Source organism: Lipomyces oligophaga (genome assembly GCF_038497815.1).
Source record: "Lipomyces oligophaga strain CBS 7107 unplaced genomic scaffold V1516scaffold_1, whole genome shotgun sequence".
Taxonomy (NCBI): domain Eukaryota; kingdom Fungi; phylum Ascomycota; class Lipomycetes; order Lipomycetales; family Lipomycetaceae; genus Lipomyces; species [Lipomyces] oligophaga.
In genome coordinates, this window is record NW_027117785.1 from 952,004 (window position 1) to 974,398 (window position 22,395).

A 22,395-nucleotide genomic window follows, 5' to 3' on the forward strand; every position below is an offset into this window, starting at 1 on the left:
GTTCCACCATCATAGCCACCATTCAGCTCACATAAGAGCTTCATCCAAAACTTCGTCACTAGAAACCATCGGATCTTCAACCAAGTCTGGACGACCTCCTGCATTCCCCATTACCAGTCTAGGTTGTGTCGTTACACCTGGACCACGTGGAACCAGAAATCTATCCCCTTGTTGTTGCGCTTGTGGATTAGCCATTTGCTGCAGGCCAAGTTGGTCGAGATTCGTTAACGGCACTTGCTGTCTAGCTCCTGGTGCCATCATAGTGTTCATTTGAGCTTGAGCATTTATCAGATCCGCTGCCATCAGCGGGTTATCTTGGATTTGCTGCTGAGCATGTCGAACCTCCGCAGGCGTCATATTCACAAATCCATTAAGGAAAATATGATTGATCATTGCATGCACATGTCCAGGCTCTGCGAACTGCTGAGCATGCGATAATAGCAGTGCATGACGTTCCGCAAGATGATTTCGTAATCTCACCACACCAGCGCCGCTAAACACACAGAATACGGCCTGCTGTCCAACACTAAACTCTGGAGGTGGTGGACGACAAAATTGCGTTAAATCTTCTTGTAAAAATGCCTGAATACCAGTCAAACTCAAGTGAGTCAGTCGTGGGCAAGTCATGAGAAGTTCAAAGATTGCGGGTAGTGTTAATCCAGTGCAGTAAGACAAATGGACCCTTTCAAGAGAATTCTCCAAGCCAAAATTACGGCGCTGGGCAAGAGCATGAATCGCGGTATCGGTAATATTTTCACACTTCACCAACCCGATCCGCCGCAACTTAGGCAGTGATGCTAATTCTCGAACAGCACTGTTTGTTAGTCGTGGACAACATCCAAAGTCAACATATCGAATGCGTGTACAATGCCGAACCAATTCAGCAACACCAGCGTCTGTGATTCGGCCACAATGACCTAGATGAATATAATGCAGAGATCGTCCAAGCTTAGTGATGTACGACATTGATCGATCACTAATGTTCAAGCACTTAGCTAAGACAAGATTTCGTAGTTTGGGCGCGCACTCGATAATCCGCTGAACAGCATTGTCGGTTACCTCCTGACATCCAGAGAGATCAAGGACCCGTAAAGCTTCCAGTTGTATAGGAGTCCGCAAAGGTCGTGAAATTTCATCAAAGGCATCATCGGTCAGAAGAAGATTGTAGCCCACTTTATATTCACGCAAACACTGTAGCTTGATCATAGCATGTGCAATCGCGGTTTGACTGATATTTTGGCAACCTTGAACGTCGAGTTCGAGAACTTGAGGACAAGAGGAAACAATTTGGTCGATCGTCGAGGCAGTAAGCTGATCGCAATCCAGAAACTTGAGTCTTCGTAATCCAGTACAATTTCGAGCAAGCTCCATAACAGAAGAGTCAGTTATGGTCTTGCAGCCAGCAAGAGACAGTACTTGTAAATTCTTACAACAGCGCGCTAGGGCGAGAACGGATTCATCGGTAAGTAGTTCGACATTTGTCAGATCGAGAGTGACTAAATTGGAATTGTTCTCAACAAGTGCAACTAAACCTGCATCCGTAAGCTTTCTGCATCCCGCAAGATTCAAACGTTCCAGATAGGAGCAGGAGTCCGCTATCCCAATAAGCAACTGGTCAGAAACTGCATCGCCGATGGCAGATAAATTAAGCTTGCGAACATAGACACCGTAATTTGCCCAGGCATTGCTATTAGTCAATGTCTTCACAAATTTGACTAGACTGAATGGTTGAGTAAGATTAGGTCGATACCAGATCTGCTCTATGGAACATCGCGCCCAAGCTTTGCAAACTCTCGCCACAGACCGGGCATCTTCGGTCCCATCAAGAAAGCTGAAAATTTCAAGGACAATTTCGGTGGGAAGTCTACTTGCGATAGACTGGCTGTTAAAAAAGCCTTCAAACGTGGATGATGCTTGTGAAGTCGAATTAGACTGGGTGCTAGTGACTGGCCTGTCAGAATCACTGTCGGGTTCGGTCAGTTCATCTTGCCGTACAGCAATCAGGTCTTCGTCCTCAGAGAATCGTTGTGGAGTCGTATATGCAGATGATGATGGTGAAGGAGGATAGATGGCTGGAATAGCGGAGCGTGTGAAAGTTGGGCGCGAAGGGTGGTCATTTGGAGCCCCATTTGTAGGAGCCGATGCAGAAAGAACGAAAGAGTCCCAGTTTTGGCCGGACATGATAAGGTGACAATGCGAGATCAAATATAAAAAAATGTGTACGAAAAGCAATAAACAAACAAACGCGAGATCAGCCGAACAGGCCAATTAAAGAAAAACAAGGATCTGTGGTGCTTTGGAAACACCGGCTGGCGGGATGCGAGGGGATATGGGCGCGCACGATTTGTTGTCGTGATACGAAGGAGAGCGAAACTTGGGAGAAACCAGCTCCTGCAGACGAGCGAAAGGAGAGATGGACGAAATCGAATCAGGGACACGAAGTCGTCAAGATTGTCGGAAAAATGAGATTCGAAGTCGAACGGGCTAATTAACCAAACTCCAATGGGAAAACTATCGATGGAAAAAAAACTGAAAGAGTGGTCTGGTCGAGCGAAGACAAACAAGGCAGGAGTAAATGCTATTGTTTGGTGATGCCTTTGCTATTGGTTTCCACTGAAACTGCACTCACTGCGAACAACAGAAACGGCACTTGAAAACGTCACGAAACAAAAAAAGTCCAGCACAAAAACAGGGATAACAAGAAAATCGAAAAAAACTGGTGTTAACTGATTCTATTATACCTTCTCTTTACATGGCCGCTCAGTCAGTAATCATCTTCTGGCTTCCGGCTCTATGTACACAAACACCTTCCTTCCAAAATTGGAAATTGTTTGCTTACTAGAACGAGACACTCGCCCGCTGCAACCCGCACCTTGAACAGACTTGGGCTCGAGGGTGCGATCTCATTCATGGACTTGATGTACTTTAAGTGTCCGTTTACAGATCTGGTCGCTGAATCTATATTTCCTTGTGCTATTGAATTTCTCGGACTATATAGTATCGTTAATATCTGATGCCGCTGGACATTGCCTTTTCAGCTGTTTTTGATGGGACGGAATTGGCACCATACTGGCCATACATCAAGACATATGGTCCCTATGTCGGGGCCACTTATCTGGCGAAGCGCTTCTTTGGAGGTGCCAGGAACTCATGGGAACGCGAAATGCATGGACGTGTGGTGATGATCACGGTGAGTAACGCTGCGTTGTAGTGGAATTTGGGGAGAATTCATCCCTACCCAAAACAACTTAGAGTTCTCGAGCTGACTAGATCATTTGACAGGGCGGAACATCTGGAGTTGGAGCTGCCGTCGCTGAGGAACTTGCTCGACGAGGAGCACAGCTCATATTTCTTGTCAGATCGATTTCGGATAGTTGGCTAGTTGAATCAATTGCAGACCTTCGAGAGCGGACGGGAAACCAATTGATCTACGCTGAGGAGGTCGATCTAGGATCGTTGTATTCTGTCCGGAAATTCGCTACTCGCTGGCTCGACAATACTCCTCCTCGTCGACTCGACACGATAGTTTGCTGTGCCAATGTCATGCAGCCGCCTTTCAAACAAAAGGTTTTGACCTCCGACGGAGTTGAATCCCAATGGGCAGTTAACTACCTGGGCCACTACCATCTGCTCACTTTGCTTGCTCCGGCATTCAGAGCACAGCCCGCTGACCGCGATGTTCGCATTATATTAGCTAACTGCTCGACATATGTCCTCGGGGATCTTGATCTTGACGATCTAGAATGGAAGACTCGACAATATCCGTCTATACGTCCTTGGAGAGTGTTTGCAACGTCAAAACTTGCTCTGTATCTCTTTGCCCGGGAGTTCCAGCGTTCATTTGATACTTACAAGCGACCGGATGGTCTGCCATCTCACAACATTCATGTCATGTTGGCCAATCCAGGATTTGTTCGTACTTCATCATCGCGCAATTTTATATCTCTAGGAAGTATTTGGGGTCTTTTATTATACTTGATTATGTGGCCCTTCTGGTGGCTAATTCTTAAAAGCTCTAATCAGGGAGCTCAGACGCTTTTACATGCTCTTAGTTGTCCTGATGGTGCAATTGGAGAAGGCGTGAAGGTCTACAATGAGTGTGCTGAACTAAAGACACAGTCACCCTTAAAAATTGCTAATGATGATGAGGTGGCAGCAGAATTGTTTGCGAGAACCAAGAAGCAGATTGAAGTGGTAGAAAGGGCCGCGGCCCTTCTGCGCAATCAAGACAAGGAATCAAGGGAATCTACAGAACCGGACAACTCAAAGGAGTCATTCGCCAAAGCAGGAACTAAAAAGGCTGCAAATAAAGCTAATTCGGATAAAAGTCGAAAACGAAAACAGACCAAAAAGACATGATTTATGAAGGCTACGCCATGTATATAGCATATTTGAGCAGTTACGAATGGAATCTCTACGAGACAGCAAAATCATTGATAGAATAATTGAATTCAACTACCTTGAAAGTTAAACAAATAAATAGATCCGATGCAAATAGGAGAAGGAATTAAGTCGATAATAGGAATATTATCACTAGATTGTAGAGTCGACAAGAGAATATACAATCGAGACACGATCAAGATTTGGCTAGTGTTAATGACGATTGAGGATTTTTTATAAACACCTTTCCCCCCAATAAAATTCAGACGCAGACAAAAAAAATAATGGGAAAAACACGTTTAGTGGTGTCCATGGCCGCCATCAAGATCATATTCATTGCCAACAAACTGGAGTTTGTAAACGGAACCGCACTCGATGCATCGAGAAGGTTTATGAATAGTCGCATTCATCCACTCGATTTCGTGGCTGCCCGCAGGAACGCCGGTGCAACCAATGTACTTCTGGGGAACAGGAACCTCGAGGATAACGGGATCGGCAATGGTTCCGACTCGGTCGGCAGGAAGACCCTTCTCCATGTCGAAAAGATCAATACCCTCCAAATCTGCGAGAAGCTGCAGACGCTCAAGACCAGTAGACTGCTCGAAGTTCGAGGGAACAACATCTCCAGCGGCACCGGGACCAAAGAGATCAAGCTCATGGGTAACTTCGTCGAGCTTGAGAGAGACGCGGGGGCCGGTCTCTTCGACTTCGGTGTGGGCAGGGTCAGCGGGCTTCTTTTCTTCGGCTATTCCAATATGGTTAATAATGGATTCGTAAAATGTGAGGGCGCTCTAAAGAGGGAAATGGTGTGTATTGACAATAAATCGCGGGGAGTTCTTTACAATGCTAGTCGTCTTCACCTTTGCAGTCAAAGGATAATTCTTTACCAACATTTGCAGCTCTTGCGATTTACTCAAAAACTGTACACACCAAAAATAACCCCTCTAAAGAATCGTAAATGGATAGCGAATCTCACCTCTCAGAGCAGTGATGGAGAAAGCACGGGAAGCCTGAACGCGGGAAGCGACGGCGAGCGAACGGGGCGCGAGACGAGCAGCGGAAACGAGCTGGCGGGCAATCATTGTATGAATAAACCTAGCACAAATAAGGAAAGCGAGGACTAGCGATTAAAGTGCGTCGAGCAACAAAAAAACACGAAATTCTGCAATCAAAGCGACAAACAAAAATGAGGAAGAGAGAAGTAAGCCGGCACCGCCCGAACTGGAAACAGGAGCCTCTGGCTCTGTCTGCCAGAGAGGTTTTGCTCGGCGGTGGCCTGTTCGACCTGGCCAATCAGATTGCTGGGGTTACAGTATGAAAGTGGGCTTGGTGCACTGGTACGATACACTTGGATATAGTCAGCGGTCGGCGCAGACATTGGGAGTTTTGAAGGTACGATAGACCAGGCAGGTGTATTTGGCTAACGAGATACATTGAACCATATAAAAATGTATAAAATAGACAGAGCCGAAATAGCAAATGCCAGAATGAGAAACGCTTGCAGACCAGAATGCGAAAACAAATAAGTACTAAACAGTCAGAGAAGACACTTGCAGTTAAATATGCCACGTCCGAGTCTCAACAAGCATTATTGTCACTAGTTCAGCGAACTTTCAGATCCGTCTTTGCGGATCCAGACACTCTTTTGTCGACTGTTCAAACAGTGAAGTCGCACTTGTTTGCGCGTGATTATTCAACTGCATTTGGCACACCGGAGTATTTACTGGCATATATTGTACGGTGGTCCGCAGCCAGAGCACTCGGCTACTATTACATTCTCGGCGACGTTTGCCGTCCGCACATAGACAGTCTATTGAGGCAAGACGGAAAAAATGTGTTGTGTATCGGAGGAGGTGCAGGAGGAGAGGTTCTTGCTCTAGCAGCTTTAGTTCATCAGCTGGGTTCCTCAAATATCGACATTCTAGCTGTAGATATAGCGGACTGGGACTCGGCATTCACGAAACTGTCTGAAGGAATCACTCGTTCATATTGGCCTGATTCACAATCTTCGAGCAATTTACGGTTTCTTCAAATGGACATTTTAGACACATCATGCTTTCTCGAAAACGATCCTTCAACGGCAGAGCAAGCAATCAAATCATCCGGAATCGACTTCGGTGGCCTTGACTTAATTACTATCCTCTTCACCACGAACGAGCTCTTTGCAGAATCTAAACCACGAGCCCTCAATCTACTCAATCTATTCTCCACCCTCTGCAAACCTGGAGCCTTATTGTTGTTTGTCGAAAGCGCTGGCTCGTATTCAAACATAAAAATAGGCTCGAAAACGTTTCCTATCCAGTTCCTACTTGATCATACTTTAAGCACATCTTGGAAGACTCTGATATCTGATGACTCGTCCTGGTTTAGATTGGATGAATCTCTGCATTATCCATTACCTCTCGAAAACATGCGGTTTTTTATCCGTTTATACGAAAAAACATAATATATACTAAGCATAATTTTAAATCGAAAGTGAATCATATTAATACAATAAATACAACTTTTAATAAACCGTCCGTAATTTTTTATTTGCTTATGGTCGTGTTTACTCGTCATCTTCGTCCTCCTCTTCGTCGTCAGAAACAACAACGTTGAAGTATCTCAGTTCATAAGTTCCTTTCGAAGTGGAGACAACACGTAGCCCTGGGCAATCATTAGAACTGATATTAAATATTAGTCAAAGGTGGAACATACAGTCACGGAGGTTGGTCTTCTTTAAGTACTTCTTGGTCAAGTACTTCAAGTATCGGCCAGAGAAATCGGAGTTGGCGGTGACGGCAACCTTGGAAGAACCTTCCTTGGCAACAGAGATCAACTCTCCAAGGTTTCCAACACGGCCATCGACTTTAATCTTGTTGTTGAGGAAAGTAACAAATCCTTCATCATCGAAAATGCTAACGACATTTGTGTAGTCGAGAACGTACTATATACGAATTAGTCTTCCGAATGCACAGAAACCAGCTTAACTAGCAAACGAAGTTTAATAATAATACATACCTTTGTGACCTTGGAGGACTTCTTGGTGGTAACCTTCTATACAAAATATCTTAGCCTACTGGATTTCATCAAAAGAACACAAACCAGAGAAATTAGATCTCATTTTGAAAACACAGCAACATCTCCACCGCTTTTCATTTCTTTTCATGTTCTTTATCTACCAGCAAAGCATTGAAATGTATGCCCCTCTGTTCCCGAAATAGTCCATATGGATAATAAAGAGATCGGACAAACGATGTAGATGAGGATGTGTTTCCAGAGGATCATACTCTCCGAGTGAGTGATAATATGACTAGGAATTAACCTACAGCTGGAGCCATTGCGATTATATGAGTATTATTCCAATCGAAACAAATGCAGTCTGGAACTAATTTCTGATAAATGTACAAGTAGAACTGACTTGTCTAGCACTACTTACTGCCCACAGCGCTGGCAATCTTTCAATCTCGGTCGAGAGTGCTGAAATTCACGTGACGTAGAAAGCAGTCACGCACTGATTGCTTGATCTGAGCCCTACTCTAGAAGCCCTATCACACCAGCCCCATCTTCGACATGCTCTGGTGCCCTGCAATCGTCTCGGCTAGCACTGACTGTTGTGCTATTTTTGTCTGTGATTAAGCTTTCTGGCGCACATTCTCGAGGTCCATATTTCAGTTTCTTACTTTCAGGATGAGAAGTGCATTATTTGTGCATTCTGTGTATTCACCGGGATGTAGTACCGTACAGCGGTGCGATACTTTAAACTAGAGACGCATGCTCGATTGAGATCCTCGTGCAGATATCACACGATCGGCGGTAACTGTACCCGTCCAGTATTATGCCGTTCTTTGGCACCGAGATCTGCACATGCCTAAATGACACACATGTCCTGTATCATCTAATTGTCGTCCTTTATCAGGAGTGTATCATTACAGTACACTGGCTAGTATTGTGCCTGCAGGATTGTCGGAACATATTTCGTATCATGCACACGTAATACTCTTGCGTATTAGTCTGAATTGGTCCAATCTAATAATATACGCAATCCCTTACTGACTCGCTCCTTAAAATCAGATCCCTCTCATGCTTTCTCCCCTGTCCAGTACGCTAACTAGCCGTAAAGGGCAACACTGCCTCGAACGCATGACTACACTCCTGGAACTGCTACACAAAATATTATGTGAAAATATCTATATAAATTTATGTAAAACGCCAATTGTCACACTAAATCAACACTATCGTACAAATACAACTCGATGATGGGCCTTTTACCTTTCTCCACACAAAGTCACACAGGAAAAGTAAACCATGGTATGTTGACGGAGCCTGCCGAGCCTCGTCTGGCAAACCGTTTACACCAAAAATAGAGAGCACTCAGACTCGTACGCTTGCAGGCTCAAAGCATAGAATCTCAAAAGACGTATCTGCAAGTCAAACAAAACCATTCACAAAACAAACCTGATTTGCAATTACTCAAATCAAGAGCAGCACAACGTCAGATTTTCTCGGCTTGATATTCCAGTCGCAAGAAGTCCGGCCCAAACGTAGCAGTAACCCAAACAGCCAGCCATATGATCATGAACCAGTCGGATAAAATCTATAACGAACAATCGAACGAAAAACACGCACCATTGTCTCTTTTGTAAGAAAAATGTAATCAAACACGGAGTTGTGATTAATAAATAAAACTCCCGCACCAAAATGCTAGCAACCAACGATAAATAACAACAATTTGACTCCCACTCGATTGACGCGCGTCACGACACGGCAGGTCGAATTCAAGCCCAAATCTCATCTAAGACAATCTCCTTCACGTGAATATCAAATCCTACATCAGAAGATAGCTGCTCGAGCCGATGAAAAGCGCGACACAAGTAGCAGCAAAGCAGGCCAGATAAACCAAATGCTCTGGATCTGTCGACGAAGCTCCAGAGCCTTGCACTGTCGTAGTGACAGAGGCTGCTCGTACGGAACCAACAGTACCAGAAATAGTTCCAAGGCCAATAGAGCCGGTAGACAAAGTTGCCAGAGAGGTGTACATGCTCGAAAATTCCTGCACATAGGGCGTACTGGTAGTGATCAAAACTCCATTGGTCGTGATAGTAATCCACACATATGTAGGATCAGGAGTCGCTGTCGTCGTTGTTGTAGAAGTCGTTGACGTATCAGTAGTCGAGGTAGTCTCTGCAAGTAAAGAATTGTTAGTTAATCAAACGGAGCAAAAACCTTTGTCGGTCAAGCGTACCTTGTCCATATACCACTGCTGAAAACAAAGTCAAAAGACAAAGAAGCAACGTAAATGCCTTCATTGTCAACTGAATCATTAATTTTGAAAATAAAAAAAAGTGAGGCGAGATTAAAACAAGCAACCAATCTAAATATATAATTGTGTAGTGCTTCTTCTTATCAATTTCGCTCTGAAAATAGCTCCTACTGAAAGTTTCTCAAAGATACGCGGTGGCCAGCGGGTGAAATAAATAAAAACGCGCTGGAGCAAAATGACGATGCGCAGAGCAACTAACAGTACTTTTTCTAAAGACTAGAAAAATATAAAGAACAGATCCTCTAGCAGGTTAAAATTTTTCGCGACAAATGCGCAGTCAATCGAATCGTGCAGAAAAAACAAATCGAATGAAAACAAAAATATCGCTTTCGTTCTGTGCTGGTTTGCTTACAGGAGAACGTTGGACAAGGGTTAAAGAATCCTTTGATTCCTGTGACGTGTGAAGTAGATTTTGCCGCCACGAGGGTTTTTGTATCTTTTGCTCCCAAGTGCTTGGTGAGCCTCGGCAACCTTTCACTACGGTAAAGACAGCAAGCCGATCGTATACGTAAATTGTCTTGGTGATTAAACGCACTCGCAGATGGAGCTGCATGAATTGCAAATCAAGTTAAACATCTGACTAGGGAATATTATTTTGATTCTTCTGCTTGTCCCCAAATGAAATCTCAAAACACCTTTTCCCAAGCGCCTTACCGTCCTTCTTTCTACCATCCGAACAGAAACAAAAGACAACCAGAAACATAACAAAGTTAACAGTAAAACACAAGACACTTCCTAGTAATACATCCACTTTCATCCATGGTACGCAATACGTCGTTACAAATGTTCGGCAACATACCCTGGATCCTTCAATCCGAACTGCGGTGGCAGAATCTCCCGTTCGATACGCGCTGGCTGCTCGTCTTCCTCATTTTCCGCTTGAGCCATATAATCTTGAACCAAATGCAATAGAATCCTTGCCTCTGGAAATTGTACAAAGCTCAGGGCCAGCCCTTGAATCTCGAAAATGTACTCTTCAAAGTCCAGATATCCCGTGCGGATCAGCGATTGCACAAAGAGACACAATAGCTGTACTTCTCGATCGGCTCGTTCATAGTCTATACTGCTAATTTCATTCTCACGACCCTCGCCACGACCTAATTTGGCTTCTACCTGTCGGACAGCGTTCGGCAAAAACCCATGCAACAGAGCAGATTTCTCTTCCTTTTGCAATAGGCCCGTCTCAGGCGTAAGCCGGTCTTTGTAAAACAGACTCATGGTCTCCAAAACTCGCATTGTAGGCGGAAGGTACTGCAAAATTTGAAGTACACTGAATATTCAAATCAATGTTAGCTTACATTTTTAAAGTGACTTGCCTTATTATGTATATGTACTTACTCTTGCCTCATTGGTGTCGTTAGCATCAGAAAAATAAGCGAACGACCCAAGGAAGTATTAAGCTGCAGCATCATAGTGATTGCTTGCACTGATAGATCAACTACAGTCACCAGTAAATTGGTATCTTTTTTAAGCATTGCAATCAGAGCCTGTCTCAGTCAGCATAATATCTCAGACTAGCAACAAAATCAGTTAACTTCCGTACTTCCGAATCAGATACTGAAATCTCCTCTTGCAAAGCGCTCTCCAGCAGCTTTCTAGCCGAGAGATATTTATCTGAGCTTTCCTCCTCCGTATCCGGAGCGAGTGGAATCGGCACTATGCGCATGGGCGATGGATGCTCAATGATCGGACCAGTAACAGCCTCATTCACCATCACATGCTCTTGCACGTCTTCCGAGTCAATTACACCTTGATTGACAAGAGCAGCCAGAAATCGCGACGTCTCGATATCTAAATGGATCAACTGCTGCCACAGCTCAAGGATCTCGAGAGGAGTTCGATCTTCAAGTGTAGAACCTTCGCCTGAAAGAAATAAGGACACGATAGCTGTGTGCGCTCCAATTCTGAAAAAATCAGGACCTTGAACATCAGCAGAGTTGGCCCGTCTGTGGAAATACTCTATCCGTCCCTCAGTATAAGTGTCGACGAAGTGAGATAAAAAAGGATTCATATCTATTGACAAATATTGTTCGTATAGCTTGAACAGTAAAAACTCAGCGTTGAGAATTTTACAAATCTGCTGGATCTCATTTGGATCAGATTTCAACAAGTTGTCCTGTTCGACATCAGTCGGTGGCTCATTGTCGCCGGCGATGCCAAGCTCTTCGAGCATGAACAGTAGGTCGCAAGCAAGAGCGAAATCAGACGCATCGCGATCCGTAAGGGTGCCTAAAACGTCTTCCGCAGTGCTGATAAAACTCTTCGAAGCCGAGGAAAGCCGCCGGGTGATATCAGAAGTTAGCATTGGAACTAGTAGACCGAAACAGCCTTGCACTCGGGGAGCATTAGATCTCTACAGTAGTGGATGACAATGGAGGCAACGGCTAGCTGCGACGGAAAAAGTCAAGTAATGTATCTGCAAACACGGTCGATACTTCTGATCCTCCTACCTAGCACCCCAGTCGTAAGACGTGGAGTTCTTCCTTACTGGAAAAGATCAGAAAAGATTAGAAATATACAACCATGCAATTGGAAGGCTTGAGTCTGCCGAATGAGTTTGCACAGTTACTAGAACTAGACAGCGACAGCGTGCGGCTACAGCAGGAAAGGACGGTTTCACTTCTCTGCTATTCAACGGGGAGGGGGCGAACGAGGCGAAAAGCCAGAGAAAGTACAAAGGGAGGCGTGCGTGCGTGCACTTTTTGGCTGACCGGGAAAGATCGAAAGAACAATCCGGTTAAAGAAGATTGCTCTGAAACTAACACTTTAGCCAATATGCGGAGACGGGGAATTGAGTCCTAGAACTGACTACTGCTCGCAGATATCTGAAAACTTCGATGCTTTTCTCCGGACTTATTAGCCTGAAAACTCTTACAAAATGATGTAATTAGTTTTAAGGCGCAGCAGCTACTAGCTTGGCTAATGTCCCTGGTTTCCAGCACCTGCTTCCAGTTAGTTATCCGGCCCAGCGCATAACAAAACCTCAGCTCAGCAAGTGCACGTGAACCTTGGGACTTGCTGAATGTGGACTGCCCTAACACGATACGTAGGTTGAAGGTGAAAAAAAATTACGAGCTGTTTACGACTGCGTTAGAACGACGAACAAGAAGTCATCTGAAGTGGCGGGGATCTACAGACATTATCATGGCAGAAGTAGATCCAATTAGTTCGCTAGGTGCACTTTTGGCCGACTCGCCGGAAGTTTTGTTGGAAGCCGATTCAAAGGTTCAGGACGCTGCTCGGACTGCGGTGAAGTATTTTTTGGATCCAGTTGCCAAGGAGTATTCTGCAGTATTCAAAAATGGAATTTACGTGGATGGACTAGATACGCTTCAGATCTGGGAGCAGGCAAGATTAGTTTTGGATGGAGTGGCTGAAAAGGTTTTGTTCAACAAATATGAAACAATCACGAAGCTACGGCGAAAGGTGGAGGATGAGGATGAGTTAGAGAATATTGCAAAGAGGAGGAAATTAGCTGGTGAGATCAGTGATAGTGATAACAGTGAAGAGAGCGCTGCAGATGACGATGCAGATGAAGATGAAGATAACAGTGACGAGGAAGATATCGATGAAATTGTGGATGATGAGGATGGTGGAGACGACGATGAAGATGATGAAGATGAAGAAGCTGATGAAACTGAGTCACTAGCTGCAGATATCGCATCTCATCTGACCGATGAAGAAGCGGAGAGAGATGATCGAGAATCAGAATTTTCTGATAATGAAGAACATCGGGCAGACAAATTCGTCAAGGACACTCACGGACTGAATGATGGCTTTTTTGATATTGATGAATTCAATCGGATGACTGAAGCTGCAGAGCTGAATGGTCAAAGTGAAGACGACGATGACGACGAAGAGGAAATTGATTATTTTGCCGATCCTGAAGACCAGGTGGATGGGAACGTTAAACACAATAACCGTACGGCGCAAAAGGACGACTCAGAAGATTCAGAGGATGAAGATGACTATGATGAAGATGATATTGAGGGAGTATTTGGCAGTATTGGACAACGCGCAAAACCACGCGCAAGTGAAGAGAACGCAAATGAAATTCGATACGAGGATTTCTTTGCACCTCCTCGAGGCAAACGAGGTCAATCAAAGCAACCGAAGTCTCATCACAAGAAGTTCAGTGGACTGGGAGAGGAAGATGACGACGATGTTCTTGAAGAGGCGATGAGCGAGATGAAGAAAGATCTTTTTGAAGATGACGGTGAGGAGGAAGAAGATGAACAATATGATGACGAAGGCAATAAGATGTCTACGTTTGAAAAAAAGCAGCGAAAGTTGCAAAATCAGATTCGGCAACTCGAAGAAGAAAATGTGAGCAAGAAGAGCTGGACTGTAATGGGTGAAGCAAGAGCTAGCGCCCGGCCACATAACTCGTTGCTGGAAGAAGATATGGAATTTGATCGAGGAGCAAAACCAGTTCCTGTGATTACGACGGAGGTTACAGAGACTTTGGAAGATCTAATTCGAAAAAGAATCAAAGAAGAAGATTTCGATGATCTTCCGCGACGAACCGCAGATAGTATGCCAGAGTTCAGAGCTAGCCGGTTACTGGATGTTGACCAGAGCAAATCGAGCAAGTCGCTGGCAGAGCTATATGAGGAAGATCATATGAAGGCGGCAGCCGGCGAAGATGCACATGCACCAGTCGATCAAAAGCTGGAAAAAGCACACGAGGAGATACGAGAGCTGTTTGCAGATATTTCATATAAACTTGATGCGCTATCTTCATGGCATTTCCGGCCGAAGCCCGCTCAGACGAATGTGACAATTATTGCCAATACAGGCGCTGTTACAATGGAAGACGCACAGCCTGCAACGATGTCTACGGAGAACATGCTAGCTCCTCAAGAAGTTTACATTCCACTGGAGGGAATAGAGAAAGGAAAGGAGGTTGTGACAGGAACTGGACTGGTTGTTTCGCGTGAGGAAATGTCGCGTGAGGAAAAGAAGCGCCGACGAAGACGAGAGAAGGCCCGATATGCAAAGAAGCAGGAGCGCAAAGAAGTGAAGCGCTCGGCAGCGGCAGCGGGCAAGCCAGGCGGACGCGCGGATGTAGTGGAGACATTGAAGAGAGGAAAGGTAACCGTGTTGGGTAAACGAGGAGAAAGGATGTATGTAGATGGACGACGGATACAAGATAAGAGAGTGGAGCGTGGGGTAGAGAGTATGAAATTGTAAGGAGCAGTGGAAGTATGCAACGGTTTGTAAAATAGACTGAAGTTCATTTCATTAAAATCAACTGTTCTCTTAGCTCTAAAAAAATCTCAGCTGAGAAATGGGAAATGGTATGCGCGACCGTGGCTTATTTTGTCGGATAGAGAAAGGTACTCGACAGACAATAGTCCAGAGAAGAGCTTATTTGGACAGAAAACGTCAGAGTTAGCGAGAAGCAGTGATATTAAATCCAAGCAACCGCTACAGACTACAAGGGCAGGGTTGTTTAGATGTAATATAACTTGCAGCTCGCCGGTGCAAATTAATAGATATTATAGCGGCGGGATCAGACGATAGTGAGCAAGAACATGCTCCGATTCGCCTTTGGCTAGACCAACTTTCTCGAACATTAATTAGCCAGAGTTGCATCGATAATGAAATGAAAAGATGGGCCGATAAGTCAGTTATATACAAGAGCCACGATCAGTTTTGTTAAGCTCTGCGGGTAGCCAGTTAGTTGACTTTCAAAAGATGACAGACCCGGACCAGGTCGGAGCTGGGCCAAGGCTATAGTTTCCTCCCAAACACGGTCACAGTTCCTGCTGGCAGCAACGAGCTTCTCACCAATCTGCATTTTTTGCTGACTTTGTATTCAAGCAAGCGAGTTTAGTCTACTGCCGGGTCATCCGGGTGCATCTACGGTAAATCGTATGAGGTAGACAACAATCTGGCGGATTTTGCAAAGTCGGCGCTGAATAACTGGTTTCCAGCACGACATCAACCGCGACCGCGAATAAAACAACGTCGTGCTGTAGTGGGCCGGGACCTTTTGGTGACCAGAAATCTGATTTCAAACTTGTGGATTCCTGTCCGGAAATACTGTTGACTGTTGGCTGCTGGCTACTTGCTGTTATATATCGGAGAGCCAGAATTGTGCTGGCAGAAAGAAACCCAGCCGCTATCGTAGTGCTTGCCTTACACCGAGGTCGTGTCTTCCTCGTGCCCTGCTCCCTACTCTCCTTGCTCACCTGTCATGTGTCCTTCTTCTCCCTCCTGCTTCCTTCACAGACAAGAGTAGTCTACAACCATCGCCAATTAGTTCTCAAACCTCTCTATCCAGCATACTCGTAGAACCCTTTCAATCAGAATCAGCAGATGCTCTCTTACCGTTCCACGCATCCGCTCCCTTTCTCACACCCTCAACCACGTCTTGTGATCTGCACTTTCCCCGTCGTCTACCCTTACCCGCCCTCAGAGGGGTGAACTGACCCGGACAAGTAGAGCGCCAGCATCCTCAAGATCAGGCGATATTGGTTTACGAGTTTCCTAATCAGGAGCACACCACGCGGTTAGAAATTCTGCTGGAAAATCATACGGTCGGTCTTGCTTGCCCGCTACATGCTGCGCTACATCACAGCGCATCCGCTATTCATTCACTGACGCACAGTGGAGCACAGTGCGGTCTCCGCGTCCACAATGAACAAAAACATCACGCAACCTCTGCCCCCTCGGAATCTGGCGCAGGCCCCGTTCTGCATGTCGTTTGCATGTTCTCTCTTTCATCGGAGGCCCTAATTCCGCTGACCAGGAGCGTTAACACATTGTATCGTCTTTACTATTTGTGAGTTGGGCACTGTTCCGTCCATGTTCGCCTGATTTCTGGCAGATCGTTTACTCAAGGAGTCACTGCTGCTGCTGTTTCTGTTATTGCTGCTGGCGAACCCAGTCGTGATCTATCCTTCCGTTAGATATTCGTCAGATATTGCTTGTCTTTTCTTTTTTCTAGCTTTTCTGTCTTGCCCTCCTTGTCGTCGTCCTCTCAAGATATTAATACTATCTGTTCTCTCTCTCCGCCCCATTTTATCTTTTCCTTCCTGTTTGCCTCATCGTTTCCTCTCTCTCCGGCAGCCTTCTGGCTTGGGACTCAGACTAAGACTACGTGCAAACCTACCCAGATCTTTGACAATCTAGTCCTTGTTCAGTTCGTATAATGTTGCTCCACGGCTCAGTTGTGTTGGTTGTAGGTTCGACGGTTGACCTCGACTTCATCATTCTTCAGCTCATTTCGTCGTACTGTCGAGTCTACGTCGCTGGTGCTCCTTCCGAGTCTCCCTCCTTCGTCCGACAGAAGTCCCGGATACACGATGTCCAGCTGCATTACCTACTTCCAGCCGCGACCTCCTCTTCGCCCTCGTCGTATGGGGACGTACCTGATCCTGAAGTTCTCGAGACGGCTATTCACGATTTCCTTGCACGCGAGTCTCGGCTTGATCTTGTCATATTTTCCTCTGCTGCCAATGAAGCGCGAGCCATAAAATTCATCCTTCCCGCTCTTGAATTGTCCGCTAGCCATTGCGGTTCTTCCAATGTCATTATTCTCAAGTCCGTTCCACATAAGCCCAGGACCCGTAAAGAATCTCTCAAGCGGGTCACCTCTCCTCATCCGGTCCCCTCTGCTATGAACCGGTTTTCCGCATCTTCGAAGGTTCCTCTGGTTGGCCGCAGAATCTCATTACCCACACCTTCATCTTCCGAAGCATCGTCGTCTGAGGAAGAGGATGAAGATGAAGAAGAAGAAGAAGAAGAAGAGGATGATGATGAAGTAGAAGATGATGATGATGATGAGGAGGAGGAAGAAAACGATAGTGATAGCAAGGCTCACAATCGTCCACTGCACAACGCGGGGTCAAAGATTCAATCATTTAGAAATCCTTTTAGTCGCCGTGTCAGCACTACCTCAGGCTCTTCTGTTAGTGACGACGAAGATGTGAGTGCAATCGAACTTGATGCTTCTGCAGAAGCTGTTAAGAATGAGTTGGTTGCTATTTTGAAACAACACAATGTGGAAAATGTTTTGGTGAATGCGTCCTCTTTAGATCAGCTCTTATCTGTTATCGTGCAGTATGATAATTATCGACATGAACATCAGTCTTCTCCTCCTCATGAGTCTGCCATGCAGTTCGGTGCTTTGCCTGCGCAGACAATCGTTTAAGGAAACAAGTTTTCCTTGCACAATTTGTATTATAAAATTACATATGTTTTATGCTTTGTTGCTATGGATCCGGTTGGCGTCATTTTGGTTTGGTGTTGTCCGTCTCTATCATATGATCATTATTAATTTGTTGCAATGATTTTTCTATTTACAAGTCTTAATATACTATATTACATTATATTTTGCTCGCTTCCTTTCCTTCTTCCATATCCTCCTCTTCGTCATTTTCCTCGTCGCTAGAATAATACTTGTAATCGTCAGGAATTCCACGTCTTCTCCGAGAGTACACATATAAGTCTACCGACGGAAAAAACAAGATCAAAATCGACAACACTCCAATTTTTATTGGTCTAGTAATCATTTCGTCTCGGATGACTGCAAATATGCAAATACCTAGAATCACATACAGCGCAGGATATTGTACTAGTGCCATGTTTTGTTTGATTTCTGTTGACCTTGACTTTGTCTAGTTTGTTGCCTTTGGCGCTCGTGCTGTCCGAACTTCAATTTCTGTGAGTAGCCCAGCCTTGAAATAGTTCTATTGAAAACTCGCTTATATCAACTGCAAATTCTTTCCCGCATTAAATTTCTCATTTTCAATCTCAAGCAGCTCCGCTTCAATGATAGTAGAAGTGTTTTGATCAACTCCAAATTCAAGAGGTGGTCTCACTTATACAATATGAATCATGTGATCAACACTGGACCAGTCGAGGAGTAGTAGTGCATTCATTGCCAAGGTGTTTGTTCTCGCTTCTCTATCTGGAACTAATTCATCGTTCTACCTATTATTCTGATCTATTTTGGCATGATTACAACCCAATCAGTAGAGCTTCGATATCTATGTGTTGGAATTTTAGTTGACACTCTTGTTCAATTCATCCTCACTCATTCTAGGCTAACTCAGTCAAACAATAAGTAGTCTGTTTATGATTAACCCTTACCAGATGCGATCAATACTTAGCGAGTATCGGCTAGTGTAGTGTATGTTGTCCTGTCAGGTATTGTATCTTTCCATCTTCCATGTACACTGATATAGGAAGAGCTAGATGAGTGACTGAACATTTTGGTTCTACTACTCCTGAATACAGCAATACTGCTATACTACTTTGGAGGAGACGGATAAAATTTTTCGACTTCATGCTTTATCAATCCTTCCAAGAACACAGCGTGTCTGTTCCAATGATCTTGGTAGCCTGCTAATTTTCTTTCAAATTGGCTAGGGATACTTTAGGATCGGCTTTGTTTCGGTCTAGAAAGAGTTTGTTTTTGGCTGAATTTACATTATATGAGAAAATATTTAGTATATGAGAATTGACCGTACTGTTCAGATGGTTTGTTTAACAATCTAAATCAAGAGTCCGGCAATTGGCGACGGACTGGACTAGCAGTACTAGATTGGGCAGGGCGTACAAACAGTTTTTAAGAGAAATGGTTGCAAAATAATAAATATTCTATTCCGTTTGCGAGCAAATAATATGCTTATATTCGATTGAGAAGCATGTTAAGATAGCTGGTATGACTAACTGACTAGTTACAAGGAGAGGCTAGCTAACTTGGCATTAATGGATGAAGCTGCCAAGACTGTAGAAATATAGTGAGCTTTCATGTAAATCGAAACTTTTCATGAGTGAATATAAAATATCCTGCAGCTGCGAAATGGCTGGAGGTCGTCATGATTTAGTGACGAAAGTTAACTTGGTTCCCCAAAATGGAGAATATAGTTAACTTTTAATAAACAAGAGTACAATTTTTCGCCTTTTCACGGTACACTTTAAAGTTTGCAGAATAATCTCTGTAGGTGGAGACATTACCCAGGTAGAAATTCAATAAGCTGCAATCTCAGCAAGCAAGATCTGAGTTTGTCATTAAAATGTATATCCAACTTTAGTATTATGCATTAAAATTTTTGTTTGATTTGCTACAACTATAGCCGGGAGTGAGTTGGAATGTTTATTCCGTAGATGTAAGTTGCAGATGTTGTTTGGAATCACAGAAGACAAACAAGATGACCGTAACTGAAATGAGTGATTTTGAATTAGTTGTCGTAGAGGAAGTTAATGAAGTTCCGACATGGCTGTAGACTAATTTTATACCTTAACAGCTTGGAAATTACAGTTTAATTGAATTCAAAATTATTATTTATGAGGTGATGTATCTTCCGTTGATCATTCTGAAACATATAACAAGAGGAAGATAAATCAAGGTATCTGAAACATCTGAAGAAGTCCTTCGACCTGCTGTTCTCGAGGCTTTTTTCGTCCATTGCTGTCGATCTTATTATCATGAGTTTTCATATGCCGAACGAGTTGATCATTCCGGAGGAACTCCTTGCCACATCCTTCGATAGTACATTTAAATTTCCGATTCGCAGTGTGTGTTCGCATATGTTTTGCCAAATTCGAAGACTCTGAAAAACTCCGATCACATCCGGGCCATTTACATTTCAATGGTTTTTCACCGGTGTGTGTCCGCAGATGAACTGAAAGGGCAGTACTAACAGCGAATTGCTTACCACATATTTTGCACTGAAATGGCTTTTCCCCAGAGTGAACGCGCTTATGCTGAGTTAAAACCAGCTGCTCGGCAAATCTTTTCCCGCAGACGTCACATGCAAAAGGCCGATCGTGAGTATGAACTTGCAAGTGCCGAATGATTTTTTGCCGTTGTACAAAGGGCCGTGAATTTCGCTCACAGCCATCCCAAAGACAGGTGTATTGCTGCTTTCGAGATCCAATATGCGTAGATATGATGTGTTCTGAAAGGTCATGTGTAGATGAGAAGACAGCGTTGCATATCGTACCGTCTCTTGCCCCCAGTTGCCATTCACAGCGGTGCTCAGTGCTTTCTTCTGACGGCTTGATGTGCGGATGGGAATGCGGATGATGATGATTCAAACAAGTCTGCAAGCCAAGACTCTGATGACTTTGATGATTCTGATGGCTTTGATGGTTGTGATGATTATGATGCGCGAAACTCGGTTGAGGCTCAAAGGAAAATTTTTGCGTCTCCGGCAAATGCTCAAAAACACTTTCCTTATTATCTTCCAACATCGCATCCTGAAACGTAGGGGTATGCATCTGAATTGCTGAGTTAGACTGTACGGATGCCGGGGTGACAGGTCCAACATCCGCTGAGCTTGTCGACGACGTAGTATCCGGCGGTACGTGGTCGTGGACAATATGCGAAACTAAAGAATTTGAAGTATCAGTCATGAAGTTACATTCATCCCATTCGCACTGTAAAGGCATCGCGAAATTTGATAAATGGCCAAGCAAGTGGTTATCCATCACCGAAGGATCCGCAAACGCGTCAGCACATTGGCCCCAGTGGCATTCAAGAACCTGGTCGTCCGAACTGCCCAGTTGGTGGACTGGATCGGCAGGAGTCGATAGTGAAGGAGTATGAGCAGAACTCAAGAGTTCATTCGATGGTACTGAAATATCTGCCATCATGTGGTCATGCTTGATATGAGCCAACAATCCATCAATCTCTTCTACTGTCACATCACAAGAATCCCATTGGCAAGGCAGAGTTTGCGCACCTGGGGCAGACAACTTCATCATAGGAGCATCGGTGTTATGCATGCGAACAGCAGAACTATGACTACTGTCACTTAATTGTCTAGCACTGGAAGTATTTGCAAAATTTTCAGTGGAACTAAGTTGCACCGCTGATAAATGTTGTGTCGCTACTGTAAGTTGCCGCTGTTGGTGCTGTAGTTGTTGCTGTAATTCTTGAATTTGGCGCTGGAGTTGTAGTTGCTGAAGTTGCTGTTTTCGCTGGATAGTCTGCACTTGATGAAATCTTTGCTGTTCCAAGAAGGATATATGAGATGTCTTCAGATGCATGTCCAAGTCCGCAGGAGAAGTAAATGAAAAGGTACAGTCATCACCCCAATGACAGACTTTGCTGTCTGGAGCAAGATTATGATGGCAAAGAGCAGGCTTAAATTCTTTTTGAGGCTCAGAATTCGAGCTGGGTCCAGAAAGAGATTCACTCATAGTTATTGAAGGTGGTGGAATAGTAGAGGAAGAAGTCTGCTGCAGAGAAGGTGTGACTGCAGAAATAGTCCCGGGAGTAGATAGGGGACTAGGCGACGCCGAGGAACAAGAAGCACACTCGACTTCTCCCATGATGGGAGAAAAACACTCATGACAAGAAGAGAAGGCAGTCCCTGAAGGACCATCAGGCGCGGAAAAGGCCGAGAGGTCTATGGATGGTTCATCCCCAGTGGAACAATGTGGAAGGACGCAGGGGACAAGTTCACAGTGATTTTCAAGACAGTCACCATGGTTGCAAGAATCTTCACATTCGTCACCACTTCTGGCTATGCCAGTAGCAGAAGATGACGAAGCAGATGAGGTAGAAGACCTACTCGATGAATTTCGTGTGGATGCTAAGAGTTTCCGATCGACAGACATATGCCCAGTTGTGCCCCTTTCTCGCTTTCGTCTTGTAGAGGTGAGTGGGCAAGAAGAGTCCGACTCTGAGCATGAATCAGAATCACAATAACAGCAGCCGGAGCAGTCAACCTCAGAAGGTGCTGAACAAT

At 44.6% G+C, this 22,395-nt stretch overlaps 11 protein-coding genes across 11 annotated transcripts; 4 read left to right on the top strand and 7 right to left on the bottom strand.

The window, feature by feature from the left end:
• Window positions 1–396: 396 nt before the first annotated feature.
• Window positions 397–2,070, bottom strand: V1516DRAFT_613893 (uncharacterized protein; the record flags this gene model as incomplete). Its single annotated transcript, XM_066919322.1, has 1 exon — window positions 397–2,070. A coding segment is annotated over one exon (1,674 nt), but the record flags the coding sequence as incomplete, so codon positions are not given.
• Window positions 2,071–2,597: 527 nt separating this feature from the next.
• On the top strand, window positions 2,598–4,596 carry V1516DRAFT_40717 (uncharacterized protein). The gene is made up of 2 exons (XM_066918995.1): window positions 2,598–3,190; window positions 3,283–4,596. Exons 1-2 carry the CDS (start codon window positions 3,014–3,016, stop codon window positions 4,357–4,359), a joined length of 1,254 nt encoding a protein of 417 aa, XP_066779807.1. The 5' UTR covers window positions 2,598–3,013; the 3' UTR covers window positions 4,360–4,596.
• Window positions 4,431–5,587, bottom strand: V1516DRAFT_668139 (cytochrome c oxidase subunit VB-domain-containing protein). Its single transcript, XM_066920956.1, has 2 exons — window positions 5,357–5,587; window positions 4,431–5,125 (listed from the first exon to the last, which is right to left on the bottom strand). The coding sequence occupies exons 1-2, from the start codon at window positions 5,460–5,462 to the stop codon at window positions 4,680–4,682; spliced, it is 552 nt and encodes a 183-aa protein (XP_066779808.1). The 5' UTR covers window positions 5,463–5,587; the 3' UTR covers window positions 4,431–4,679.
• A 233-nt stretch (window positions 5,588–5,820) lies between these two features.
• On the top strand, window positions 5,821–6,882 carry V1516DRAFT_668141 (uncharacterized protein). Its single transcript, XM_066920957.1, has one exon. It carries the CDS (start codon window positions 5,891–5,893, stop codon window positions 6,824–6,826), a length of 936 nt encoding a protein of 311 aa, XP_066779809.1. The 5' UTR covers window positions 5,821–5,890; the 3' UTR covers window positions 6,827–6,882.
• Window positions 6,845–7,784, bottom strand: V1516DRAFT_688567 (ribosomal protein L22e). The gene is made up of 4 exons (XM_066923783.1): window positions 7,689–7,784; window positions 7,381–7,416; window positions 7,078–7,306; window positions 6,845–7,026 (listed from the first exon to the last, which is right to left on the bottom strand). Exons 1-4 carry the CDS (start codon window positions 7,698–7,700, stop codon window positions 6,929–6,931), a joined length of 375 nt encoding a protein of 124 aa, XP_066779810.1. The 5' UTR covers window positions 7,701–7,784; the 3' UTR covers window positions 6,845–6,928.
• Window positions 7,785–9,004: 1,220 nt separating this feature from the next.
• Window positions 9,005–9,841, bottom strand: V1516DRAFT_40857 (uncharacterized protein). The gene is made up of 3 exons (XM_066918999.1): window positions 9,730–9,841; window positions 9,605–9,674; window positions 9,005–9,543 (listed from the first exon to the last, which is right to left on the bottom strand). Exons 2-3 carry the CDS (start codon window positions 9,666–9,668, stop codon window positions 9,188–9,190), a joined length of 420 nt encoding a protein of 139 aa, XP_066779811.1. The 5' UTR covers window positions 9,669–9,674; window positions 9,730–9,841; the 3' UTR covers window positions 9,005–9,187.
• Window positions 9,842–10,459: 618 nt separating this feature from the next.
• Window positions 10,460–11,987, bottom strand: V1516DRAFT_661707 (uncharacterized protein; the record flags this gene model as incomplete). The annotated part of the gene is made up of 3 exons (XM_066920383.1): window positions 10,460–10,952; window positions 11,021–11,169; window positions 11,226–11,987. The coding sequence occupies 3 exons, from the start codon at window positions 11,985–11,987 to the stop codon at window positions 10,460–10,462; spliced, it is 1,404 nt and encodes a 467-aa protein (XP_066779812.1).
• Window positions 11,988–12,403: 416 nt separating this feature from the next.
• Window positions 12,404–14,933, top strand: V1516DRAFT_668153 (U3 small nucleolar ribonucleoprotein complex, subunit Mpp10). Its single transcript, XM_066920958.1, has 2 exons — window positions 12,404–12,679; window positions 12,733–14,933. Exon 2 carries the CDS (start codon window positions 12,827–12,829, stop codon window positions 14,873–14,875), a length of 2,049 nt encoding a protein of 682 aa, XP_066779813.1. The 5' UTR covers window positions 12,404–12,679; window positions 12,733–12,826; the 3' UTR covers window positions 14,876–14,933.
• A 1,908-nt stretch (window positions 14,934–16,841) lies between these two features.
• V1516DRAFT_683126 (uncharacterized protein) lies at window positions 16,842–17,843 on the top strand (the record flags this gene model as incomplete). The annotated part of the gene is made up of 1 exon (XM_066923492.1): window positions 16,842–17,843. One exon carries the CDS (start codon window positions 16,842–16,844, stop codon window positions 17,841–17,843), a length of 1,002 nt encoding a protein of 333 aa, XP_066779814.1.
• A 129-nt stretch (window positions 17,844–17,972) lies between these two features.
• On the bottom strand, window positions 17,973–18,566 carry V1516DRAFT_668161 (uncharacterized protein). Its single transcript, XM_066920959.1, has one exon. The coding sequence runs from the start codon at window positions 18,274–18,276 to the stop codon at window positions 18,019–18,021; it is 258 nt and encodes an 85-aa protein (XP_066779815.1). The 5' UTR covers window positions 18,277–18,566; the 3' UTR covers window positions 17,973–18,018.
• A 1,475-nt stretch (window positions 18,567–20,041) lies between these two features.
• On the bottom strand, window positions 20,042–22,134 carry V1516DRAFT_694069 (uncharacterized protein; the record flags this gene model as incomplete). The annotated part of the gene is made up of 3 exons (XM_066923924.1): window positions 20,042–20,646; window positions 21,160–21,589; window positions 22,132–22,134. 3 exons carry the CDS (start codon window positions 22,132–22,134, stop codon window positions 20,042–20,044), a joined length of 1,038 nt encoding a protein of 345 aa, XP_066779816.1.
• Window positions 22,135–22,395: the final 261 nt, after the last annotated feature.